General features: G+C 44.7%; 2 protein-coding genes across 2 annotated transcripts in view; both read left to right on the top strand.

Annotated features, from left to right (window-relative positions):
* The first annotated feature begins 6,059 nt into the window (after positions 1-6,059).
* Positions 6,060-7,776, top strand: LOC125306324 (RIIa domain-containing protein 1-like). Its single transcript, XM_048261625.1, has 4 exons — positions 6,060-6,181; positions 6,840-6,916; positions 7,131-7,177; positions 7,679-7,776. The coding sequence occupies exons 1-4, from the start codon at positions 6,101-6,103 to the stop codon at positions 7,741-7,743; spliced, it is 270 nt and encodes an 89-aa protein (XP_048117582.1). The 5' UTR covers positions 6,060-6,100; the 3' UTR covers positions 7,744-7,776.
* Positions 7,777-11,143: 3,367 nt separating this feature from the next.
* The window catches only part of otoa (otoancorin), a 25,205-nt gene continuing 10,256 nt past the window's right edge, over positions 11,144-26,092 (top strand). Inside the window, 18 exon segments of the mRNA XM_048260587.1 lie at positions 11,144-11,204; positions 12,399-12,497; positions 12,600-12,703; positions 13,388-13,409; positions 13,529-13,568; positions 13,660-13,686; positions 13,820-13,943; positions 14,482-14,550; positions 14,734-14,924; positions 17,158-17,387; positions 19,087-19,211; positions 20,350-20,492; positions 20,975-21,086; positions 22,445-22,555; positions 23,719-23,886; positions 24,205-24,422; positions 25,104-25,224; positions 25,320-25,438. Coding sequence (XP_048116544.1) covers positions 12,437-12,497; positions 12,600-12,703; positions 13,388-13,409; positions 13,529-13,568; positions 13,660-13,686; positions 13,820-13,943; positions 14,482-14,550; positions 14,734-14,924; positions 17,158-17,387; positions 19,087-19,211; positions 20,350-20,492; positions 20,975-21,086; positions 22,445-22,555; positions 23,719-23,886; positions 24,205-24,422; positions 25,104-25,224; positions 25,320-25,438 — 1,985 coding nt within the window. The 5' untranslated portion in view covers positions 11,144-11,204; positions 12,399-12,436.

Genomic DNA, 26,092 nt, shown 5'->3' with positions numbered 1-26,092 from the left:
GGGCCACGAGGGGATGCCAGGGGGGCCTCAGCAAGTTGGATGGAAAAATAAAAGCAACAAATAAATACATTTGAAAAATACAATGCCATTATAATAATTTGGCGCATATCTGAATATTATATTTTCCATGATACTGGGAATAATAGTAAAGTGATAGCTCTCATACAGCAGAAAGCCCCAAATGCAATTTTTACACACTGTATGCTCCATCGCGAAGTGCTTGTGGCTAAAATAATTAGGATTAGCTTAATGTATTTTTACATTTGCCGTAGTATTGTCGATGGGTTTAATAACACATCAAGGGGGTCCTTGGCCAGAACCTAGTGGTATTTGGGGGGCCTTGTCGTGGAAAAGTTTGGGAACACCTGCTTTAACCTACTAATGCTTTATCTACGTCTATCTTATCGACTGACTTATCTACTTCCTTCTTTTCTTTCACTTTTTGTTGCTTTGTTGAGAAAAAAAACTTTCTTTGAAGATCACGAGGGCTGACCCACCTCTGACTTCCTTAGACAACAGGTTTAAGAATGGTTGGCACTTCCTGAAATCATCATCACAAGAAACAAAACAAGTCAAACTGTTAAAAAATAAAAGGGAAGTACTCAAAACCATTTCATTTCTAATATCAGCCTCAGTAGTTCCGTATTATTACCTACAAAAAAGGAGGAGGAGCTTTGTTGAGTCACGTAAAGTTGCGTAGTTGTGTCACCACATTGCAGCCATGTGTAGAGTTCACTTCCTTCTTGAGTTTTTCTCAGGATAAATAAACACACCAAGAGGTATTGAAGATGGTCGTGATCTACAAGCAGCACACAGGTAGGCAAAACACACTTGTGCATAGACTTTGTTCCACAATCTAATTATTTGTAGTAGGCTGTACACCGGCAACTGTTATTGCTATTCTGTACATTGTCTGTTATGAGTTAAATGTTATCTGTTGTAATGTAAAAAAGGATTCAGCATTCAGCAGATAAGATCTCAGTCTGAGGTTTTGAATATGTGGTTACCATATCTGACATCTACTGAGGCCTAAGTTATCTCACTCTTCTTTGCTGAACGGTACTTATAAACGTTAGGGGCCACAATTAGTGTGTCCAAACCACACAGGAGCTGTTGTGGAAAGTCAGCCTTTTTACTGACTTAAAGGAACACGGCAACTTTTTGGGACTTTAGCTTATTCACCATATTATCTTCTCTTAGTCCCAAAGAGTCGGCGTGTTCCTTTAAGGACCTAGTCTTTTGTTTTGGTTTCAGTGAAAGTTAACCAAGACAATAAAGTATGAATAAATACACAGCACATTATTTCATCAGGAAGCTTCTCCAACACACATCCCCAACATACTTACAGCACACTGACCCCAATACACAGCACACTGTCTCATGAGGAAGCTTCTCCAACACACATATTGCACACTGCCCTCTCCCCACATACACAGCACACTATCCCATCTCCCCTGTCATCCCCCAACACACACACCAAGACCCCTGGCAGTTGGGTTAGCCCCTTGAGCCGTGGATCTGCCCAAGGTTTCTTCCTTGGTAAGGGAGTTTTTCCTTGCCCCTGTTGCTCTTGGGTGCTCCTTGTTGGTGCCCCCGCCCAATCCCAATCCTCCCCACCTTTCTTATGCAGCCCTTGCCACTTAATCTACTAAACCCCCCCCCCCCATAAATGCACAAATAGGCTGACACCAGACATAATTTCACTGCATTTCTTACTTCCAGTAACTACATGCATGTGACAATAAACTTCCTTGTATCCTTGTATCCTTGTATAAGCGTGTTACAACACTGTGAATCATACTGTATCTGTACAAAACTGTACTGACAGTTAGACTAACTGTATGAGACAACGTGATGATGTTATATTTGAATTAATCAATTTGCCTGGGGAAATTAAAATGGGGTATGTATGCATTATGTCACTGGATCACAAAAATGTGCTTTCATTATGGAATGCAAACAGAAGAGTTAGGCTAATACACCTTGAGGTGTGGCGAGTGCACTTACATAGTACCACAATGTGGGAATTCCCATTTTCATCACTTCTCAACTAGATACCCATTTAGCACTAAGAGGAGTGACCAATTTGAACTGACACAAAATGCCAACTGTCAGAGGCAATGGGAGAGACTCCATTCTGCTTCTATGTCATTGTTGCTTCAAAATGAATTTGAAGTCATTATTTTAAGGTAAAAGAACTACGGTGTGCTCTAAGGAAAGATATCGCTCAACATCCTCCAGATTACATGACAGTTCTCAATACTTCATGTTTGCCAATATGAACACTTTTGAACTTATCAACACTGTTTGTGTGTCTCAAAGCCTTCATAGTGTTGGTGTTGGTGGCCATCTGTGGACTTCCTGTCCTTTGTCTGACCTCTGTGTGTGAGGGGAGAGTCCAGCCTGATGGGTCCTACAACTTCACCATTCCCCCCCATATAGCTGCCATACTACAGAACCCCCTCTGTGAGGGGCAGATCGTCACTGATGTAAATATCTGTTGGGTCTGATTGTGTTAGTGTTTTAATGTTTAGCCTAGTTTATTTACTGAGGCAACATTTCCATACACATATCAGTTTCCATCCATCTTTCCACACCAGTTTCCATTCCAGCAGACCACACATAATACTGGTGTTCAAGTCTTACCCACACATACACCCACACACGGCAGAGAGAAAAGCCTAATCTAGTGTCTGTCTCTCGACTTGTCTCCTGATTCTTAAGGGAATTGGGAGGGCTGAATATGAATCTGGCACTATGTCAAACTCAACACACCCAGTGAAATTTGCCTCAGTGGACCAGCTCACTACGAACACGTGCCCTGCCTCAATATATATTCTTGCTGAGTGTCCAGAGCAAAAAGTGAGTTATCTATTTATTTAAATCTAGGCTATATTCTCAATGCACAAAACACAAAACAAGCCTTCACTCATCTAACTATTCATGACTTCTTCATTTGTTTTTCTTGGTAGATCTTTTACAAGGAAACTTGTGTCTGTAAGTGACAACTCATTATTTCGTATAGGCCTAGTTTTATCTGTTTGTGTGTGTGTGTGTGTGATAGGACAGGTAAAGCAGTAACGTTTTCAGCTTAGCACTTGGCATTATCATCTCTGCATTTGTTATTCGTGTTATTAGTGTCTGGTTTCTGTCCACACAGGCGTAAATACTACTGAAGGAGGCCCAACTAACTTTCTGACGCTTTCTCCATTGACTGGTGAGTCCTCAGGCCTAACGTTAACGTTACAACAGTTAACACGCAACAGATCTGAGGGGCAGTTAAAAAAAACTCCTTATCGTTACCTCCAAGGACGTTTTCGATGCAGTTTGGGTTTTTGACCATTAAATCAACTATTTGGCTTGATGTAGCCAATGTGTGCTGTTGTATTAAGAGTGTTGAGTTAACGTTATACAGTTGAGCTAACCTAACCGGAATAAGAGTGCCATGCCTGGCAGTTTGTGATTGACAATCACGGGGGCATTTTACCTGGTATTTTAAACAACAGTATACAGTAAGAGTTCCTTAGTCTTTCATTACTCACAACATATAAATCACCTTTAAAACTCGCCAGACTCCGCTCCGCCTTAACAATCTTTGACTCCACGACACACAGGACTTCCGTGGAACCAAAACCTAAAACAAAGTCGTTTACATAGGATGGGCTCCCTCTAGTGGAGGATTTATTGCACTGATTCTTGATTCGTCGAAAAACTTGGTTCACCTGCTCAAAAAAAAAAAAAACGTTTTCTCACATCAGCAACATTCGTTTTAACAAAAGCAGCTGGAAGACTGCAGGCCCTTGCACACACACACACACACACACACACACACACACACACAGCACGCTCCCAGTGTTCCAGGCCGACCTGGTGTTGGTTTGGCTTCCATGCTCCAGGGTAGGCTAATGGTGGTTTGGGTCTCTGGGTAAGGTTGTTTGGAATGCAGCAGTTAAACTCATTCTACAGCACACTGGCTTTCTGATATGGTCCCTCTGCTCTTCTGACAGAGAGCTAAACACTTCACTAAACATCTTCATCCTAAGAGACGGAGAGAGAGAGAGAGAGAGAGAGAGAGAGGGATGGAGGGAAAGGGGAAGAGGGAGGGAGAGAGAGAAAGAGAAGGAGGGAGAATCACATATTCACACACATACATTTACATTCACACATACATAATCGCACAAACAGACACACAAACACACACACACACACACACACACACACACACGACAGGACATAGAATGAAAGAGAGAGAAAGACAGGACCAAACTGGACAGGGCCAGACAGCTGGAGCGCGTCCTGTCTGATCGTTCCATAATAATTTATTTGTCCTACATTATGTTTTGGTCAAAATATTGTTGCCTATAACCTATAACAGCTCTTATTTTGTACAGAACAACAATAAAAACATTTTTTTCAGTGTAATGACTAAGCCATCTCTCCTTTCATAGCACTTGAGGCTCCAAGTGAAATCTCTGGTCTTCATGATAGGCATCATTTTATCACTGGTGCTACAATCATCTTGGGAGCAACCTTCAGTCTTATCTTCATACTGAGGTGTGTGTTTCACATTCAATATAAACTTCTAGAGATTCTAGTGACAGTGCATTTAAGCCATGCAAGTAACACAGTGTTGAATCTGTGTTTTACCACAGGAAGTTGTGGGTGTGGTGGAGCAGCGCTACATCACCAACTGACAATAGTTCAACCAGGGTTTGATTTCCGCTGCTGCGAGTCCATGCCATCGATAAAAGTATCTGCTAAATATCAGTCAGTTAAGTTGCCAACTGCATCATGAAGGATATATCTCCAGGCTCATCTACAAGCTCCACTGCTGACATGTCATGATCCTTCTTTGCTGCATACCAGTGTGCTGCCACTGGGTTGTGGGTGACTGTGGAGTTGACTTTGGGTGCTGGCCAATGCGGGAAACTGTGCACTGCATGGACCACCGTTACATTGTAATAACTTCAATAACTTGGACTTCACTGGACCACTGTTACATTGTAATAACTTGGACCTACAAGCCTGTCCACTAGGTGGAGATACTGGCCAGCAGTTCCTTGATCTCCAGATGTCCTACTGCATGCTGGTATAACTACAGTATGGACTTAGTATGAGCATATAGACATTTGGCCAACATGCTCATCTAAAGAGACATAACAATGACATGTGGGGAGACACAGTTAATTTTAGATGTCAGATAAGAAAGAAAACAGAAGTTCTTTTATATTGAAGTTGTAAGACGTTGCTGACGAGTCTCGAAATGCCTTTTCAATATGCTGCAAACTACTAAGCACTCTCACTCTTTAGTCTTTTCTCTGTCTCATGGCAAAGGATTCTGTCTTACATTAACATATTCATTTAGCAGAGGCTTCTATCCAAAACGACTTACATAGCCTATGTCATTATATTACAAGGGCCATTGTCCCCGGAGCAACTTGGGGTTAAGTGCCTTTCTCATGGGCACAACGGTGGAAGCCAGGAATTGAACCCAGAAATTTTCAGGCTACTACATGCTAGACCAGCTTGATTGTAGCATTTCTCTCATTTCAGTTCAGTTCTTGATTGTAGCATTTCTCTCATTTCAGTTCTAAGCTTGAGTAATAACAGATAGCCTCTCTCAGTGTCTGGTTTCTGTCTGCTTCTGTATGAATGTTTTAATTAAATGGTAGCTAGGGCCACTAGCCACAGCTTATTAATGCTCTTATGTATTTTTCTTTTGTGTATAATGTAGTCATAGCCTATGTTGTTATTTATAGCCTATGTTGTGAAGTAGCCTAGGTCTCGATTGTTGTAGGCCATTGTTGCAAATGCAACAACTCCCATGGAGGGTAGGCTATATAGTCTAATACTACTGTGAGACATTAGCTCATGTTGAGTCACACATTGTGTGGTGCAACCGCTTGTTAATTTATGTTCATATGCTACTCCATTCCATTTTTTGCACATGTATCTTTAATGCAAATAAATCTTAGGCCTACTACTTTTGACAAAGTCTGTTTCTTTGCATTGCTGACGCTCGAAAATGGGCGGGGTTACGGCTTGTTGCCTCGCAACAACATTGCTGTTTACAACAGGTGCATGTGTTTGTCCTGGAGTAATGGCTGAGTCAAGCTTCTTGGAGAATCTCGATATTGATGCACTGAGTCCAGAGCAGCAAGAAAAACTCCGGCAATTCAAGGTACAATGCCAAACGAACGGCCGTTAAGCCTACTAGCATCACTTAGTTAGTGTATTTCGACTGGTCCTTTTTAAAAAAAATCTAGCTTCTAGATGCTATCATATGCACGTTAGCTAATTTCCCTCAAGGCTAAGCATAGGCTAACTGTAACACTGATTGGCATTTGCAGACAGCATGCTCGGCTCACGGAGCATCTTCATCGTCATGCATCAATTAGCGAGATAACTCCTTTAAAAAATCCTCATGAGCGAGGAGATGTAGGCTACTGTATGGGAGAGAGGGAACGTAACATTATCGGAAGAACAGCACACCACCTAGCGGATAAGTACCTTAGGTTAGGCCCATAGACAGCAAATGTTAATGTGTCTCTCGAAACTCACCTTTCAGCCTGAGTGAACCTTTTCAGTGATGAGGTTCCGAGTCCAAGACTCCTAGTACAAGTTTGGCCACTTAGGACCTGATTGTATGTGATATTTTATGGTGAGGACTGTTTTGTATTGTTTGTTTGATGTTAACTGAAAACAACCCTCCCAATTTAGCTACCAATATAGTCATTTTAGCTATAGTTGGCTGGTTCAATGGTCACGATGGGTAAAGGTAATTATAAATATCTAAATCACGCATGTGTTTAATGAATTCACGTTTGTATTCCTGCCAGATACAGACGCGAATCGCGAATGAGAAATTTTTGAGAACACATCCAGAGGTGGAAGTCTTGCTGAGTCACTTTTTGCGGTTGGTAACGTTATCATCTTAGTTTAAAACATTTAGCCTGACTCTATATGTAGTAGGTTAATGATAGTCTACCACTTTGCCAGCTTTTTATATATGGATTTATAGTGTTGATGGTGTCTAAAAATCCTTTTATGTGGCATAAATGATAAAATGAATGAACAGTAATAATACATAGATAATAATTTTTTTTTGCTTTTTTTGGTCTCTTATTTAGGGATGTATTTTTGAAAAGACCTGTGGACATTCGCGAGTTTGCTGCAGGTTGGTCACCTTCACCTTAATCTACTGGGACCCACAAAAGCCACTTTCTTTCTTGTCCTTCCTGTTATCTGTACTATTATGTCCAAATGCTGCGTTCACAAAACGCTTCAGAAACCTACGGACCTTAATATTGAGACGGCCAATAATAATAATAATGTTGATGATTATGGTGATTCTGGCCGGGCAAGACCATTGAACTTATCCCATCTCCACCCATATGGCAACCCAGGCTATACCATATAAGTTACACATGTCCAACCCAGGCTATACCATATAAGTTACACATGTCCAACCCAGGCTATACCATATAAGTTACACATGTCCAAACTTGCCTTATAAACCAGTCATTTATGCCTACTGTATAGGCTGTTATGTTGAAGCTTTGGAAACCGATATTTACTAGGGATAGGAATTGATAGTCAAATTCCTGTTGGTTTAGGAGGTCCAGGAAGGAAGCATATACCTCACTGATACTCACTGGTTTTCTTTTGTCTTTCACAGAACATTTCACAGATCCAGACCTTTCTCAGAAAATTCAGTCTGAACTGCAGCATGATGACAAATGAAACATCTCAATAAAGTATTTAAAATATCCTGAACATCTGTAATATCTTTGTGTGTGAACCACGCGGCTGCTTTACACTGTATGTCATTCTGTTCGGTCATTAAAGACAGGTTACTTAATTGGCCCTATTAGATAATTATGCCAATTGAAACTGTGATAGTCTCAGGGGAAATAGCAGGTTGGAGCTTGTTTGTCTGACTGGAGTGTATGCTGCAGGTATCACCTTGCTCTCCAGGATGCTGGCCATATGACATTGATTTTCCCGTCTTTTTTGACAAGAAAAGTAGACTGTTTAAAAAAGAGCCCGGGACTTTTTTGAAAACATGGTCTACTTCATATAAAATATATGATTAAAGGGAATTAACAGGATTATAATGATAAAAATGCCAAGTATGAATGTAGCCTAACTTCTGCTGGCTCTCCACAGCGTAAGAGACCGCCCTTTACCGTGTGTTTTCATGCCACAGCGTACAGTAAGAGACCGCCCTTTACCGTGTGTTATCATGTGACTTTTACTGTTCAATCATTTCCCAAGGATGCCCATCTCTTTTGCTAAAGACAAAAAGACAGACTGTAGATATTTCAGTTTTTTTATATTTGTTTTAAAGCCTTTTAAGGAATATGGCTTTAAAACAAATATAAAAAACTGAAATATCTACAGTCTGCGATTCCAATACACTTTTTGCGATATTCCATGAATCACTCCTCACTGTCCTGTGGCTAACCATTCAGGTTTTATGAGTGGGCTAAAAAGAAAAAGAATAATTGTTTGTACACAATCCTGTTAATGGGAAATACACATAGTGGCTTGAACCAAGCCGTAAACAATCCTAGCCAATCCTAGCCTTCAGGAGCATGGAAAGGAGGGGTGTATTTTGATTAGATGTTTTGCACAAATGTATTTTAATTAAATGTCAGACTAATTCACAGTCTACCTACTTCAATTTCTATATTCTAAATGTGAGTAACTGTACGTTGATGACTTAATTAATTGCATCCCTTGAGTAATGGTCAAAATGGCTTTTCCTTTCAGTGAAATTAAAATGGTTTAAAGGTTGATTGGCCAAAAGGTCACCAGTCTTCTTCAGTGGGGTGTAGTAACTCCACAGGGATCTTATCCCTTTAGGTAGGGCTAATCAAAGCTCAATAGGTTGATTAAGCTTATGTGTTTTACATCTCGTACCCTTTGGATACATTGAAGAGTTATGTTAACACTATGTACAGTATGTTATTTTTATTTATTTGGATTTGGATAAATAATAATAATAATAATCTTTATTTATATAGCACTTTTCAAAACAAAGTTACAAAGTGCTGTACAATATCAACATAAATGAAAATGCAAATAAGACATAATAATATAACAATCAAATAATATATACTAATTCAATTAGAACTTAACATAAATTTGAAAAAGGAAAATAAACTTACACTGAAATAAAACTTGACACTGAAATAAAAACTTAACACTGAAATAAAACTTAATAAACTTAACACAAAATGAAGTATATTACTTAAACAAAACTAAGGAAGGCTTGCTTGTAAAGATGAGTTTTAAGGAGGGATTTAAAAGAGCATACTGACTTGGCTGACCTGATTTCATCAGGCAGGTCATTCCAGAGCCTAGGTGCCCTGACACTAAATGCTCTCTCCCCTTTAGTTTTGAGATTGACCTTAGGAATAGTTAGGAAACCACTACCGGATGATCTTAAAGTACGCACAGGTGTATAAGGTACTAGGAGATCTGTAGTTGGGAGACAGGCCATGTAGAGCTTTAAAAGTAATCAGAAGAATCTTAAAATCATTTTAAAGCTTACTGGGAGCCAGTGCAGTGAGGCTAAAACAGGAGTAATGTGATTACAGTACTTTGTCTTAGTAAGAAGCCGGGCAGCTGAATTCTGAACAGTTTGAAGTCTCTTTATAGATTTTTGGTTCAGACAAGAAAAAAGACTATTGCAGTAATCCAGGCGGAAGAAATAAAATGCATGTATAATGGTCTCAGTGTCTTTAAAAGTTAAGATGGAACTAATCTTGGAAATATTTCTGAGGTGATAGAAACAAGACTGTATGAGCTTTGTGATGTGACGTTCAAAGCTTAAATTACTGTCAAACCAGACACCAAGATTCTTTGCAACAGGTTTTACACAGTCTAAAAATTGAAAGGGACCTAAGGATGGTATCATTTGTTTCACTATGTGCTGGGATCCAATGATGAGGACTTCTGTTTTGTCAGAATTCAACTGGAGGAAATTGTTTGACATCCAGTTTTTTATGTCACAAAAACATTCATTTAAGGAATTCAGCATACTAGGATCAGAGGAACTAATGGGCAGGTACAGCTGTGTATCATCAGCATAGAAGTGGAAGGAGACACAGTGTTTCTGGATAATGTGCCCAAGAGGAAGCATGTATAAACAAAATAAGATTGGTCCTACTACTACTGGTCCTAAACTGACCCTTGAGGTACCCCATACTTGACAGGAGAAAATGAAGATGTGTAACTGTTTGCAGAAACACAAATAGGCACAGCTTGTGGTTTTGCACTGAAATTCGCTTAATTCAGATATATGGCTATCCTATCTGTTGTAAATGGAATGCTACACAGTGTGATTTTGAGTGTTCCAGATGGAAAATAGAGGTTAAACTGTACTACACACTACACAACTGTACATGAGTTTTTACATTTTAGTTACCACCAGGCCCATTGATTGATGGCCTACCAATTGATTTACTAATTGTACTGTTTTCCCCGTTTTTGCATGTCATTCTGACTAATGCCAGTGAGGGTTGCTATATTACCATGGCTCCATGTGATCATGCAAGCAATATTCAAACCAATATTTTACATGTCATTTAGATGGGGCAGCCGTGGCCTACTGGTTAGCGCTTTGGACTTGTAACCAAAGAGTTGCCGGTTTGAACCCCGACCAGTAGGAACGGCTGAAGTGCCCTTGAGCAAGGCACCTAACCCCTCACTGCTCCCCGAGCGGTGCTGTTGTTGCAGGCAGCTCTCTGCGTCGGGATTAGTGTGTGCTTCACCTCACTGTGTGTTCACTGTGTGCTGAGTGTGTTTCACTAATTCACAGATTGGGATAAATGCAGAGACCAAATTTCCCTCACGGGATCAAAAGAGTACTTACTTATCCAGTACTTTATACTACAGTAGATGTCAGTAACTTTGAGATCAGAAAGGTCACAATCTGAAGACCATGTTCCTCACTTTGACCGATATACCTGTTCTGTCACACCTGTTCTACCCAACCCATTCAGAGGGAGTGCGAGAGAGAGAGAGAGAGAGTGAGTGAGGGAGGGAGGGAGAGAAAGACATTGGAAGAGACATGCACACTCATCCTCTCACTCCTCTATTCACCTGCGGAGGCTCTCACTCACTCACTCCTCTATTCACCTGCGGAGGCGCGAGGCTCTCACTCACTCACTCACTCCTTGGACCCACAGCAAAAGGTGAGTCTCCTCTGCTTCACTAGAGAAGATGGAAACTAAATTAATGAAGTGCTAAGTGCAAATATCCACATTTGAGCTCTTTTAAATACCTTGACAAATGTGAATTTAAGCCACATTTGTGGAATTTGACTTGTTTTCCTTTAAATGCATTAGTGAATATTAACAGTGTGTTTATTGTCTTGCATATACTGTAGTATAGTGATCACTTAAGCACTTACTAGTTTGAAGACTAAAGTATGAAATGCTGTCGTAATTAAGAAGTACTGTACATAAAAGGTTATGAGACCATCATTGCTGTAGCTAATCGTATGAAGAGACGGTAATGTTCATATGAAAGCTACAGAAGCAGTATGACAGCTGATATGTGACGTGTTCACTGGGAAAGTAAACAATCTCTTCATGTTTGTAATAGAGCTGATTTGTACGGTGTACTTTTATGGTGAGCAAACCATGGTAACAAAAGGACGGGGATGTCCGAGAGATCAGAATGAGATGACCATGCCACCCACGAAAGAAAAAGACAAACATAAGAAGACACAGAGAGAGAGAGGGAGAGAGAAATGCTTTGAGGCTTGTATGAAAGACTGTTTTTCTCGGTCTGCTCTCACTGGCTCCCACGGGAGGGCTCCCAGCTGATGGGTTGCCAGGCAGCCGGCGCCCCAACGTCCCAAGCTCTCCAAGCTGCATATGGGAGACAGGATGGGGCAGCTTTTAGCCTCAGTCCACATGGAGACCAGTACCATGGCGACAGCGGAACCATTCTGACAGGGTTTTATGTTGCAACTTTGACATGATGCATGAAACAAGCACCTAAAAGCATTTAGGCGTGGTTTAACCACCTCCTCTTCATTAAAAGCCCCATGGAAAGCAGTGTGTGTGTTTGTGTTTGTGTGTGTGTGGGTGTGGGTAAGCGATGGGGTTTAGCCATTAAAAGCCCCATGGAAAGCAGGTGCCTCTAATGCTTTCCTTACACCTATCTGAGCCACTCCCAAACAGAACCACTCCTACTGCTGGGGTGATAGCTGGCTGAATTACATAGCGTGGAGACAGAATAAACGTATAGGCTTGTGTTAGGTTGATAAACCGATAATAATGATCTTTACACTAAAGTCGATCATTGGTTTGGTGTAGAGGGTCTGTTTGGTATTGTAATCCTGGCGATTCTGATACTAAGTCCAAACCATGTTTGTCTAGGTCCCACTCTGAATACTGAGGGGAGGTTGGAGTACGCGATGCAAACTCTGAGGGGAAAAGCTCTGGTCTTTCTCCTTTTGGCTGACTTGGCCATCGCAGGTACACAAGATACAGATTTCCCATAACACACCTCCACTGTACTTGTGCTTTGTGTGAAGATGATGATGTGTGTTTGTGTATGTTCATGCCCTCGCTCCGCAGTCATGTCACAGGAAATGATGGGCAACGTGATGTCCGAGGGCAACGCCACCACGATGGGCATTCCACGCATGACCCCAGAGTTCAAGGAGATGGCCAAGAAACTGGTACGCTGTCAAATCAACTCTTAAAGCGATACTCCACCATGTGGGGAAATACACTCATTTTCCACCTAAAAGTGTTACTGCCAGACTCAGAGAATGGCTGGATGAACCAGGGAAAAGGTAAAACTCAACTGTTTAACTCAAGGGGAGGTGGAAAATGAGTGTAATTCCCCAGATGGTGGAATATCCCTTTAAAGAGTTCATTTTAGCACTATTTCTGAGTTTATATATTCTAGGTCCCATTTGATTAAGTGCTAAAACGTCTCTGACAATAGTTGAATGTGTAGTGGTTACTTTCTTCAGATGAAAAGGGGGTGATTTAACACTTAAAGTATTAAAATACATCTAAAGTAATATACCAGAAAATGACCTTCGCATTTTACAGTTGTGATTTTATGGTCTACCTTTTTGACCATATCCATTCACTTGAATCATGAGCTCCCTAAAGTCTGTGTGTAATTGAGAGGCATCTCTGACCAGGGATCCACACAGCAGTGATTAGCAGTGCTATCAGACTAATTGAGATAATTAGGAACGAGGGCAGCTCGGATCATTACTCCTCCTTGTCCCCCTGTCCTAATGAACCTGTCCAGGGTAATGAGGAGCCTGGGGCAGCCAGTGAAGTGTGTGGTGACCGCTGCTTTTGTCCTCTTCTCTTTTTCTTTTCTCTTCTCTCTTTCTTAATAGATGCTCAAGTGCTCTAAAATGGGTGAGAAAATACTGTCTACACACACACACACACACACACACTCTAGCACGTTCAAACACACAATCAAATTTTATTTTGTATCATATTGTATTTATGTTTTTACAAAATCCTTACTGCAGGACACCAGCCACCAGCTATGCCAGAGCCGGCATACAACAGGTACTTCACCGCACTTTACCAGTTTACAGTTTTGCATGCCCATGACTGCCCATCTTTTTCTTTTTCACTGGTTCTTTCATTCTGTCCTCAGCTCTGTGGAAGAGGAGGAGATGATGCCGCAGAACCCTTTCTCTCTCTTCTCCCCTCCTTTTCCCACTCTTACTTCCTCATCGATCGCACGCCTGTCCAACAGCTCAGTGGACAGGCCCTGACATGAAGCTGGACTGGCTCTGTAAATGATGCCCCCCTTTCTCTCTCTTCTCCTCTCTCCTGTCCTCCCTCTCCTCTAGTCCTCCTTTTCCCACTCTTACTTCCTCACGATCGGCACGTCTGTCCAACAGCTCAGTGGACAGGCCTGACATGGAAGCGGACTGGGTAAATGGCCCTCTCTTTCTCTCTTTCTTTCTCTCTCTCTCACACACACACACACACACACACACACACACATATACTGTATGTACATACACACATATACACACGCTGTACGCACACACACATGCACTTACGGACACATACGCATGTACACATGCACACACACACACACGCACGCACGCACGCACGCACGCACGCACGCACAATTGACTGGCATTTAGTAGACACTTTTATCCAAAGTGACACAGACTTGCAATGGCAGGTTCAGGAATCGAACTGGCGGCAACCGATTGTCAGGCGATGACATTGCCGCTGCTCCACCACACCTGTTATACACACACACACACACACACACACACACACACACACACATGTTGTGTGAGCAGTATCTCTTATGCAAAATAGTCAATATAGAGAGATGGAGGGTTCTTTTGTGCTAAATCAGTTATGATACATAACCTCAATAGCAATCCACAGACAGTAGTTCCCAGTGGATCATCACCATCACTAGAGGCTCACGTCATCTGTTTCATGTCCTCAGAATGTCACTGAGCAGCTGTTGAACGTCACCACTCTGCCCGAGATGATCGACATCATGAAGAACTCTACAGTCAGTAGCTACGCCCCATCCACCTCATTCAGTTGTGTGGCTGTTACTTTCGTGCCTCTCCCTCCGAGACCTTCTCTAACGGATACATGTCCATTCCTCCTCCCAATCTTTCCATCCCTCTCTCTCTCTCCATCTTGAATCATCTATCTGTCTATCTTCTCCTCGGTCCGGGTCGGCCTCCAGGAGCAGCCGCGCTGTTTCATGCAAACGTTCATCTCTCCAGTGGCCTGGTCAGCCGTCATCCAGAATGGCCTGTGGGTCCCGATAGAGGACCTGTCCAAGCTGCTGTGGGCGGCCAGGCCCTACCTGGAGAACATGCCCCCCCACTACATAGACCTGCCCCCGAGCCCAGACCAGCTCCATATGGCTGAGATGTAAGTGTGTGTGTGTCTGTGTGTGTGTGTGTGTGTGTGTGTGTGTGTGTGTGTATGTGTGTGTGTGTGTGTGTGTGTGTGTGTGTGTGTGTGTGTGTGTGTGTGTATGTGTATGTGTGTGTGTGTGTGTGTGTGTGTGTGTGTGTGTGTGTGTGTGTGTGTGTGTGTGTGTGTGTGTGTGTGTGTGTGTGTGTGTGTGTGTGTGTGTGTGCAGCGTGTGTGTGTGTGTGTGTCTGTGTGTGTGTGTGTGTGTGTGTGTGTGTGTCTGTTTGTGTGTGTGTGTGTGTGTGTGTGTGTGTGTGTGTGTGTGTGTTTGTTATTTGATCGGTGGTGTTCATCAAGGGAAATAGACAGCCAGGAAAAGTTACGAACACTGATTTTAGTTGAAGAGTTTAAAAACTGCTTGCCTGATGCTGTAGCTACGTAAGGTCATAAGGTCGAGTCTCTGCAAGAAGCTGCTGTCTTAGCGGACGAATTTGTACTTACACACAGGGTATTTTCCGAAGACGGGCAAAGGCCTAGGTCTCAGTTCATTAATACAGGAGTCCAGTCTACCAGTCACTCAGAGCAGGCATGTTTCTATTGTAAGAGGCCTGGGCACTTAGTGGCAGTGTCCAGTGCTGATGGAGAAACAAGCCGCGAAAGGCGTTGGGCTGATTACAGCGGAGTTAAATTCTGCGTTGCCCTGCCCTGAGTTATCGAGCGTGGTGAAGACTGGCTATGAACCATTTATTAGCGATGGTTTTGTGTCGTTGCCTGGTGACCAACACCTCACTCCAATACGCATCCTGCGTGACACTGGTGCTGCGCAATCGTTCATCTTGCACGGTGTTCTACCTTTGTCTCGAACAATGAAAACTGGCGAGAATGTGTTGGTCCGTGGCTTCGAGATGGGCTTTACTGTCGTTCCACTCCATCGCATTGATTTAAAATCCAGTGTGATTACCGGCAGCGTTGCTGTTGGAGTTTGTCAATCGTTGCCCATTCCTGGCATTTCATTTATACTGGGCAATGATTTAGCTGGCGGCAATGTGTGGAATCGTGTGGGTTCTAAAGTTCTCCATCGGGTGGTTGCTGTGCCTGGCCAGCAGACCATAGGCGCTTGGAGAAGAATCCCAAAGGTTCCCGCGCTGCTACATGCTCTGTGTCTAAAGTGAATTTGAATCTCATCTTCCCGGGGAAAGGGAGAAAGCTCGTCCTCTCTCGTTCATTTCAATTTTTGTGATTCTTTATCTAAGTTTCAGAAATCTTGCCAGCGCTTATCCACAGATTGACACTTTAAAGAGGGCGATAAAGTGTGTGGCCTACTTCCTTTCCCTACCCGTTTCAATGGTCCGTATGTGGTAAAGCGCAGACCATTTGAACCTGCATGAAGGTGCTTGAAAGCATGTGATGCATGGAGCTTGATCTTGCAGCCTTTTAACATCAAAATCAAGCTGGTGCTGATAGTTACGTTATTTAATAGTACCTTAGTCGATGTTTTCATGTCTGCGGTTACTTTGTAACTGTTTTGTCATGTGTTTTTATTTGTTTGTTTTGTGTGTCTTGTGTGTTTGTTCATGTTTCAGATTACAGCCTTTCTGTACATTTCTGTCTTGGAAAGTGTGTTGCACGCATCACTGTCCTCTGTTCTTTATTGCATTGTTATGGAAACTGGAGTCGCCATTTTGGTATGGGGGTGTTACGTCCCTCCTCTACCTTTGGTGGTGCTGTTTCCTTCACTGTTGCTGTCTCCTTAATTGTATGCAGGTGTGACCTGTTAGGAGTGGGCGGAGCCACCCCTTTAAATATCTGTGGAGCTGTGCAGTCGACAAGACTTGTGTTCCGCTACACGCCTATTGTTGGTCTTCCTGTGTTGGTCCTATTCTGTTATAGTTAAAATCACTTTTTCTGTTTTTTTTTTTTTTTTTAATTTACCCCATTGTTTAAATAGACCCCTAGACAAAACGAGCCCAATTGACATTTTTGTCATTCTATGTTGTGGCCAGTGCGCCTGGTCATAACAGTGTGTGTGTGTGTGTGTGTGTGTGTCTGTTTGTGGGATTATGTGTGTGTGTGTGTGTGTGTTATGTGAATGTAAACATATGTGTGCGAATGTGTATCTCCCTCCCTCTCATTCTCTCTTTCTGTTTGTCTCTCTCCCTCTTCCCCTCTCCTTCCCTTTCTCCCTCCCTCCATTCCTCCATCCCTCTCTCTCTCCATCTCTCTCCCTCTCTCTCTCTCTGTCTCTTAGGATGAAGATGTTTAGTGAAGTGTTTAGCTCTCTGTCAGAGGAGCAGAGGGACCAGATCAGAGAATGGGTGAAAGCCAGTGTGCTGGAGAATGAGTTCAACTGCACTCACAGCAGCCCTGCCCAGAGACCCAAACGCCCACACCCCTGGAGCATGGGAGCCAAACCAACACCAGGTGGGCCTGGAGCACTGGGAGCGCTTCTGCACGACCCAAACTCCCTCTTGGACTCAGGTAAAGCCTCACGCCCACCCTCTGTGGTGCTGGCCAGTAAGAGTTCACTTGCCTTTGACCACTGCCCTCTACATCAAACATAGACATAAACAGCAAATGTATTCAGTTACATCATTTGTAATTAAAAAGGCATTTCAGTCATTAAAAAGGCTGTACACACAGAGATGTTTTTTGGTGAGAACTTTCTCTTGCTGATTTGTATTCACAGAGTGAAAAAAAGTGACAAATATGTACCATTGTGTTGTAATTCGTGAATATTAATTAACCCATTTCCCTGTTTGATCTAGAAGGAGCAAAAAAAGAGAGAGGGAAAAGGCAAATTGGGAGAGAGGTAGAGAAAGAAGTGGTAGAGGGGAAAGGACAGAGAGAAGGAGGAAGGAGTCAGGGGATGGCGGCCATTAATGGGGTCACAACAGGAGAGCCCAGAGAAAGGGCTAGTAGGAGCACTAGATCTTCCCAAGAAGTGAAAGAACAATGGAGTGATCATATGAAAGAAGAGGAAGTGGAGGATGACAGGAAAGAAAAGAAGCAGCCTGGAATAGGTAAAGAGGGGGAGGAGGAGAAGATTATGAGCTCAAAGAAATGGAACCAACAGGAAAGAAAGAGCCAAGTGGGGGCGGAGCCAAGAAACAGGAAGTCAGTGCGCAGACAGGAAGTCAGGAATCAGACACCTGGGCAGAAGATGCCGATGCTCCAGGCATCAGAGAGGGAGAAGGATGGAGAGAGAAAAGAGGAGACAGAGGGAGGAGAGGAGAGATGGAGGGATAAAGAGAAAGAGAAGGGAAGGCCTGGAGGGAAAGTAGCAGACAAAGAGAAAGAGGAGGGGAGGATGAGTGTCAAACGAGAGGAAGAGGGAGAAAGAGAGGATGAAGAGAGTCAGAGGATGGAGGAGAAAGGAGGAGGAGTGGGGGTGGGGGAAGCGTGAGAAGTCTAGAAAAAACAGTACGGAGTCCGAGAGCGGAGGGATGATGGAAACACATGGGGAGGACAAAGAGAAGAAGAGCTGGCCAGAGAGTGACCAGTCGCCAAGCCGACGGAGGGAGGAGAAAGAAGTGAGGAAGGAGAAGGAGGGAGGAGGAGAGAAGAGTTTGCCGACAGACCGTAACCAGTCAGGGATCGGAGAGAGGGGGGAGAAAGAACAGAGCAGAGAGGAAAAGAGGGAAGGAGGGAAGAGATGGGAGGATGACAAAAAAGAGAAGAGGGGGCCAGAAGAAGAAGACGGAGAGAGTAAGTTATGTGTGTTATCAAGCCGAGGGACGAGAGGAGAGGAGGATGAATAGACTCCGTCTATTCATTGGACAGTCCACGTGTTTGTGTTTGTGTCTGTTTAGGTGTGTTTGAGTGTGTACATGCCTTGGCATGCAGAAGTCCTTTACATGCAGACATGCATCCATGTGTGTGTGTGTGTGTGTCTGCATGTCTGTGTGATGTGTGTCTGAGTGTGATTTCATGTTCAACTCATCTCTAAGTATGCACTGTATGTGAACATGTATGTCCATGTGATTGTGAGGCTTTAAGTTCATTCACAGGTGTACAGTATGAACAGTGTGTGTGTGTGTGTGTGTGTGTGTGTGTGTGTGTGTGTGTGTGTGTGTTTCTGTGTCTCTCAGATGTCAGGTGGTGACTGAGTGAGTGTAAGAGTGTGTGTGTGTGTGTGTGTGTGTGTGTGTGTGTTAAAAGCTGTTGCATTTTGTTTCAGGAGGTCCGAATCGTGTCCGTTGCCCCCAGAGGCAGCCCTGGCTGAACATCAAGGTGCTGAGGATCATGGGACGCTTCCTGTCCCGTCTGCCTCCACAGGAAGTGAAGACTATCCCGTCAGAAGAGGTGAGCGCTCACCAGACAGTCAAGCTATGCCACCAGTCTTCCTTGCCAATATTGTGATTGATGAATTATGGTGGGTGGTTTATAATTGGATTTGGATTTTTATCAATGATTTAATATTTATCATATATTCTTATATTTACCCAAAGTATTTACCCAAAGTCTCGACATGTTTAATAGCTTAAAAGGAACTGAAACACATAAGCAGGGAGTATGTCCAGCCTAATTAATGTAGCATCACATAAGGCACCCTTAACTAATTAATGTAGCATCACATAAGGCACCCTTAACTAATTAATGTAGAATCACATAAGGCCTTAACTAATTAATGTAGCATCACATAAGGCCCCCTTAACTAATTAATGTAGCATAAGGCACCCTTAACTAATTAATGTAGCATCACATAAGCAGGTAGTATGTCCAGCCTAATTAATGTAGCATCACATAAGGCCTTAACTAATTAATGTAGCATCACATAAGGCCTTAACTAATTAATGTAGCATCACATAAGGCACCCTTAACTAATTAATGTAGCATCACATAAGGCCCCCTTAACTAATTAATGTAGCATCACATAAGGCACCCTTAACTAATTAACGTAGCATCACATAAGGCACCCTTAACTAATTAATGTAGCATCACATAACAATATTTGCTGTTGGTCTTTGGCAACAAAGTATATCCATAACTCCAATATGAGATCTGAGGAATGCACAGCAGGACAGGACAGCAATCTGTAGAAGTATGTAGGGGGGTGGGGGAGGAATGCACAGCAGGACAGGACAGCAATCTGTAGAAGTATGTAGGGGGGTGGGGGGTCCCTACCCTGCTAGGTCAGTAATCGCCTACAGAGAGCCGCTCAGATAATGGCCATCAAAATGATTTTGGAAAACTAACGTTAAGGTCAACTTAAGGGTGCATTTAACTTCAGATACAGTAGGACATAGGCCTATAATTGAGTAAGCTCTGTGCTAGAAAATGCGTTTTAAAATAAAAAATAAAATGTATATAAGTTACTTATAATAAAATGTACTTACTTTATACGGTGGTCAGTTGACTACCAGTGGAAGATAGTAGGCATTTGCAAGAAGAGCATTTCAACTGTGTTCTTTTTCTGCCGATCCCTCTGTCTCTCTGCCAGCTCTGCCAGTTCTTTCGGAGCCAAAGCGTCTCTCACTCCTTCCAGAGGGTGGGGGCCATCAAGGCCTCTTTGGGCAGGACTCTCATGAGCAGACTCAAAACATGCTTCTCAAGCACACAGGAACTCCTGCAACATACTGCAAGGTACACCTCTGCTCTTGGTCATTAACAATGTGTGTGTGTGTGTGTGTGTGTGTGTGTGTGCGCGCATTCATGTAGGTCTGTGGTATTATGGAATAATGGTGTAAGGAATGCTTTTATTTTGAAGCAACTGGAGGTGACATCAGTACCGGGGTTATGGGTAAAGGGAAGCTTTGTTCATGCACTGGGTTTCGGCTGCTGTACTGAGTTGCTAAATAAAGACAGACTCAGAGTACGTCGTTATACAAACTTCTTTATAGGAATAACTCTACAGGTCCACCTGTGGATTTGTTTGCACTGTATGTAGGTGTGTGTGTGTGTGTGTGTGTGTGTGTGTGTGTGTGTGTGTGTGTGTGTGTGTGTGTGTGTGTGTGTGTGTGTGTGTCTGTATGTATCAAATGATGATGCTGACGTATTTATGTTAACACATTTATGAGTGCTGAAGTTCCATCTTGTCTTTGACCTTTGACCCCGGTGTGGTTCAGCTTGGGTTCGCTGGCCTGCTTCTATGATGGTGGGGTGTCGTCTCTGAACAAGACCATGAGCAAGGGTCTACTGTCTCAGCTGGAGGAGTGCCAGAATTCAGCCAGCAAAAAGGTGAACATGCACACTCACCCACGCACCCACGCACGCAATCACACACATGCGTGCACACTCACCCACGCACGCACGCACGCAATCACACACATGCACACTCACCCACACACGCACACAATCACACACACACATGCAGACTCACCTACGCACGTGCACAATCACACACACACGTGCAGACTCACACACACACATGCAGACTCACCCACGCACGTGCACAATCACACACACACATGCAGACTCACACACACACACAGACTCACCTACGCAGACGTGTAATAATCACACACACACACGTAGTAGACTTACACACACACATGTAGACTCACCTCCACGTGCATGGGCACACACACACATGTAGACTCACTCTAATGCATCGCAGGCACAATCACACACACACGTGCAGACTCACACACACACATGCAGACTCACCCACGCACACACTCACACACACACATGCACACTCACCCACGCACGTGCACACTCACCGACGCACGCACGCAATCACACACACACATGCAGACTCACCCCTGCACACACTCACACACACACATGCAGACTCACCCATGCACGCACGTGCACTCACACACACACACACACACACACACTCACACACACACGTGCACACTCACCCCCGCACACACACACTCACACACACATGCACACTCACCCACACACACACATGCACACCTCACGACCACGCACGTGCACACTCACACACACACACGCACACACTCACACACACACATGCACACTCACACACACACACACACCCCAACACACACACACGCACACACACACCTCACACACACACACACACACACACACATTCACACACCTCTCCTCCTCCCTCTCCTCCCTCTCTCCTCCCATCCCTCTCCCTCTCATCCCTCTCTTCCCCATCCCCCTCCTCCCTCTTTCCCCCCTCCCCTCCTCCTCCCTCTCCCCCATCCTCTCCACACCTCCCTCCCCTCCCTCCCTCCTCCCTCCCTCATCCCTCTCTCCCTCCTCCCTCCCTCCCCTCCTCCCCCTCCTCCCTCCCTCCCTCTCTCCACATCCCTCCCTCTCCCTCTCTCCCTCTCCCTCTGTCTCCCTCTCCTCCCTCTCCCTCTCCCCCTCTGTCTCCTCTCCCTCCCTCTCCTCTCCCCTGTCTCCCTCTCCTCCCTCTCTCCCTCCTCCCTCCTCCCTCTCCTCCCCTCCCTCTCCCCTCTCCCTCTCTCCCTCCTCCTCCCTCTCTCCTCCTCCACAGCTGAAGAGGCAGCTTTGTGAGGTGCTCTTCTCCTCGGGGTCACGCTGCTCCCAGGCCCTGAGCTCCCCTGGGAGTCTCTGGCTCAAGCTGTCCTGCATCTCCCCCTCTCCAGACTGACCCGCTTCTCAGCCCAGGCTCTGGCCAGCACCCTGCCCAGCCTCAGCAGAACCCTCAGGAGCTGCTCCAGGCCAAAACCCTGGCCAAGGCCCTGCTGAAGACCCAGGTGAGGCTAGTGCAAGGGAGAGATGGAGGGAGTATCAGACTTTAGGTTTTAGATGGATAGATAGATAAATAGATAGATAGATAGATAGATAGATACTTTATTGATCCCTAGTTTTAACATGAAACTATTCATTCATAATACATTATTGAGATTTAATTGTAAATTGAATGAGGTTATAGTTTGTTACTTTACTTTGTGAGACATATACTAATTTGAATACATCAGGAACGTCCACATCTGCATAAGGTTTTATATAACCTATGCAAAGATTGAGCTGGAAGGGATTTACATATTCAAATAAACACTCGAAGTTCCCGACCTTGTGTCTGACCTTGTCCTGTGCTTGTTTATGCAAAACTAATGATACAATCACAATCACAAACAGCCTCTATTCCTCCTCTTGTCCTCTATTCCTCCTCCTGTCCTCTATTCCTCCTCTTGTCCTCTCATCTCCCCCTCCCTCCTGTCCTCTATTCCTCCTCCTGTCCTCTATTCCTCCTCTTGTCCTCTATTCCTCCTCCTGTCCTCTATTCCTCCTCCTGTCCTCTCATCTCCCCTCCCTCCTGTCCTCTATTCCTCCTCTTGTCCTCTCATCTCCCCACCCCTCCCTCCTGTCCTCTATTCCTCCTCCTGTCCTCTATTCCTCCTCCTGTCCTCTATTCCTCCTCCTGTCCTCTATTCCTCCTCCTGTCCTCTCATCTCCCCTCCCTCCTGTCCTCTATTCCTCCTCCTGTCCTCTCATCTCCCCTCCCTCCTGTCCTCTATTCCTCCCTCGTTTGTTTCTCTTCCACTTTTAATTTCTCTTTTCCCTCTTATCTTTTCTCTCACTCTTTGCCTTTTCTCCTCTCTCATATCCCTCTCTCCTTCCCCCTCTCTTTCTCTCCTCTCTTCCTATCCCTCTCTCTCTCTTTCTCCTCTCCTATCCCTCTCTCTTTATCCTCTCTCTCTCTCTCCTCTCCTATCCCTCTCTCTTTATCCTCTCTCTCTCTCTCTCTCTCTCTCTCTCTCTCTCTCTCTCTCTCCCTCTCTCTCTCTCTCTCTCTCCTCTCCTCCTCTCCTCTCCCTCTCTCTCTCTCTCTCTCTCTCTCTCTCTCTCTCTCTCTCTCTCTCTCTCTCTCTCTCTCTCTCTCTCTCTCCTCTCCACCCCTCTGCTGCTGTATCAGATCTCCAGCTCTGTGCTGCTGTCTCTGGGGACGGTGGCGCGTGGTGTGGCCAGCTCTGAGCTCCAGACCCTGCCTGGCGAGGAGCTCCTGAGGGGGGAGGAGAGGGAGCGGCTGGAGAGGGTCAGCCAGATGATGTCCACTCTGCAGAGGATGGCGCTACTGAAGGGGGTGAGATGGACCGTGGACATTGGACAAGGGGCTATCTGAAACATTGCATTCAACTCAATGAAAAACACAACATCTACCCATCGCTAGAGTACCCAGGGCATGGCCACCTCCTCACTATACTATAGTGATCCTCTCACTCAACCCAGTCAAGAGATAGCAGTTATTCATTCACTTCATTCCCCACCACCTCCTAATGAGTGATTATAACACAGTGACAGTCTGATAAGCCCCTTGTGTTTCTCGGGAGTTACAGGGACACATACAGTAGCTGTGGTGTTAACTTTGCTTTCTGCTGCCTCCTGCTGGCTATGTGTGTAGATGCGCAGCTCTGTGAACGTGTCGGCGCTGGTTCTGAGCGTCCCCGCGCCGCTGCTGTCCAGCCTGTCCCTGAGCACCCTGGGCCGGGCCCGGCTCACCTCCATAGAGCAGCTGGAGGCGCCAAGTGGACATGCGATGCTGGAGTGCAGCCACAGGCCGGTGCCTGATGCATACAGAGCCGATGTGGTCTGGACCCGCTCAGGTGTGCTAGAATACAGGTGAAGTGCACAGTATTCTATACAGATGTAATGGTCATCTTATTTTTAGAAGTGTGCAGTATTCTATACAGGTGTAATGGTCATCTTATTCTTCTTTATTGAATTTGTGTTTATTGTTCACATCTGAACATTTAGAGAAAATGTTTTATGACTCCTGTGTAATGCCCCCCCCCCCCAATGCCTCTCACGGTCTAAACTTGGCTGAGATTGTGGTCGGAAACTGAGCGTCCAGCATTTAAAATTACACTAATTCCTGCATGGATATGATCTACTCACTGATGTTCACACTAGTCCTGCATGGACCATGATCTACTCACTGATGTTCACACTAGTCCTGCATGGACCATGATCTACTCACTGATGTTCACACTTGCTGTTTTCATTGTCACTGACCAAACTGGGTCAACCCATGAGTCGACACTTCACCCCACGCTAGTGTGAGCACCACACATTAGTTTCATTTTATAGTTTAGAGAGAGACACATATCTGTATACAGTCTCCATGTGTAGATTTGTTATAGAATAGATGGATATCTGTCTATTACAGTCTCCATGTGTAGATATGCCATAGAATAGACTGTCTCTATGTGTAGATATGCCATAGAATAGATGAATTGGTGAATACAAGGTCCTGGTAACTGTCAGCACTTCCTGTAAACTGACGGCCATGTCTCTGAGCAGGATGCTTGGTCAGGCTATACAGGGCGTGACCTGTGAGATGATTGACAGCCTGATCCAAAACGAGACCATGGAAAGCGTGGAGGCCCTCTCTCAGTCCTCTGGCTGGCTGGACAAAACACAGGTGGGCATGTCACAGCCCTCACACTACGCTCCGTCTTCTAACGCCCACACAGTCCCCTGTGTCATGCCCTGCCAACCGGCTTCTTCTGCTCTCAGATCGGCTGTGCTGCACGTCAGCTGTTCCATACGCTGGAGCAGAACAGGACAGACTACTTCAGCAGCATCACCAAGGAGGAGCTGCAGAGCATCCCAGCAACCATGCTCATTCACCTGCCGTGAGTCCCACTACTCACACTGGCTGGGCTGGGCTGGGCTGGGCTGGGTTGTGCTGGGTTGTGCTGGGCTAGGCTGGGCTGGGCTGGGTTGTGCTGGGTTGTGCTGGGTTGTGCTGGGCTGGGCTGGGTTGTGCTGGGCTAGGCTGGGCTGGGCTGGGTTGTGCTGGGCTAGGCTGGGCTGGGCTGGGTTGTGCTGGGCTGGGTTGTTCTGGGCTGGGCTGGGCTGGGTTGTGCTGGGCTGGGCTGGGATGGGTTGTGCTGGGCTAGGCTGGGCTGGGCTGGGTTTCTCATTTTAGTAGTCATATACATATAGTCAGCATTGTTGAATGAAACATTTCCAAATACATTCCCCATTATCAATTCCATCATCCTAGCCATGAGAAGGAAATATATTTGCGTCCGGACATTTTATCAAATGGCATGCGGCCGGGCGGATTTCCGTGCAGGGGGTCTTGGTGTACATCGGCTGTGGCTGCAAATCTACAACTTTCATTACCATGATAATCATTAACTTTCATTACCATATGATGATCATTAACTTTCATTACCATATGATGATCATTAAAGAAGCCCTATGCAGGTCTGGTTATTCCTTCGCTGTTTCTGGGTTTTCGCCTGATTTGAGCTCGCATTTTTCACGACATAGCTCCCCTG

Source organism: Alosa alosa, chromosome 13 (genome assembly GCF_017589495.1).
Source record: "Alosa alosa isolate M-15738 ecotype Scorff River chromosome 13, AALO_Geno_1.1, whole genome shotgun sequence".
Lineage (NCBI taxonomy): Eukaryota > Metazoa > Chordata > Actinopteri > Clupeiformes > Clupeidae > Alosa > Alosa alosa.
The sequence above is the reverse complement of the archived record's forward strand: the minus strand, read 5'-3'. Positions and strand labels throughout refer to the sequence as shown.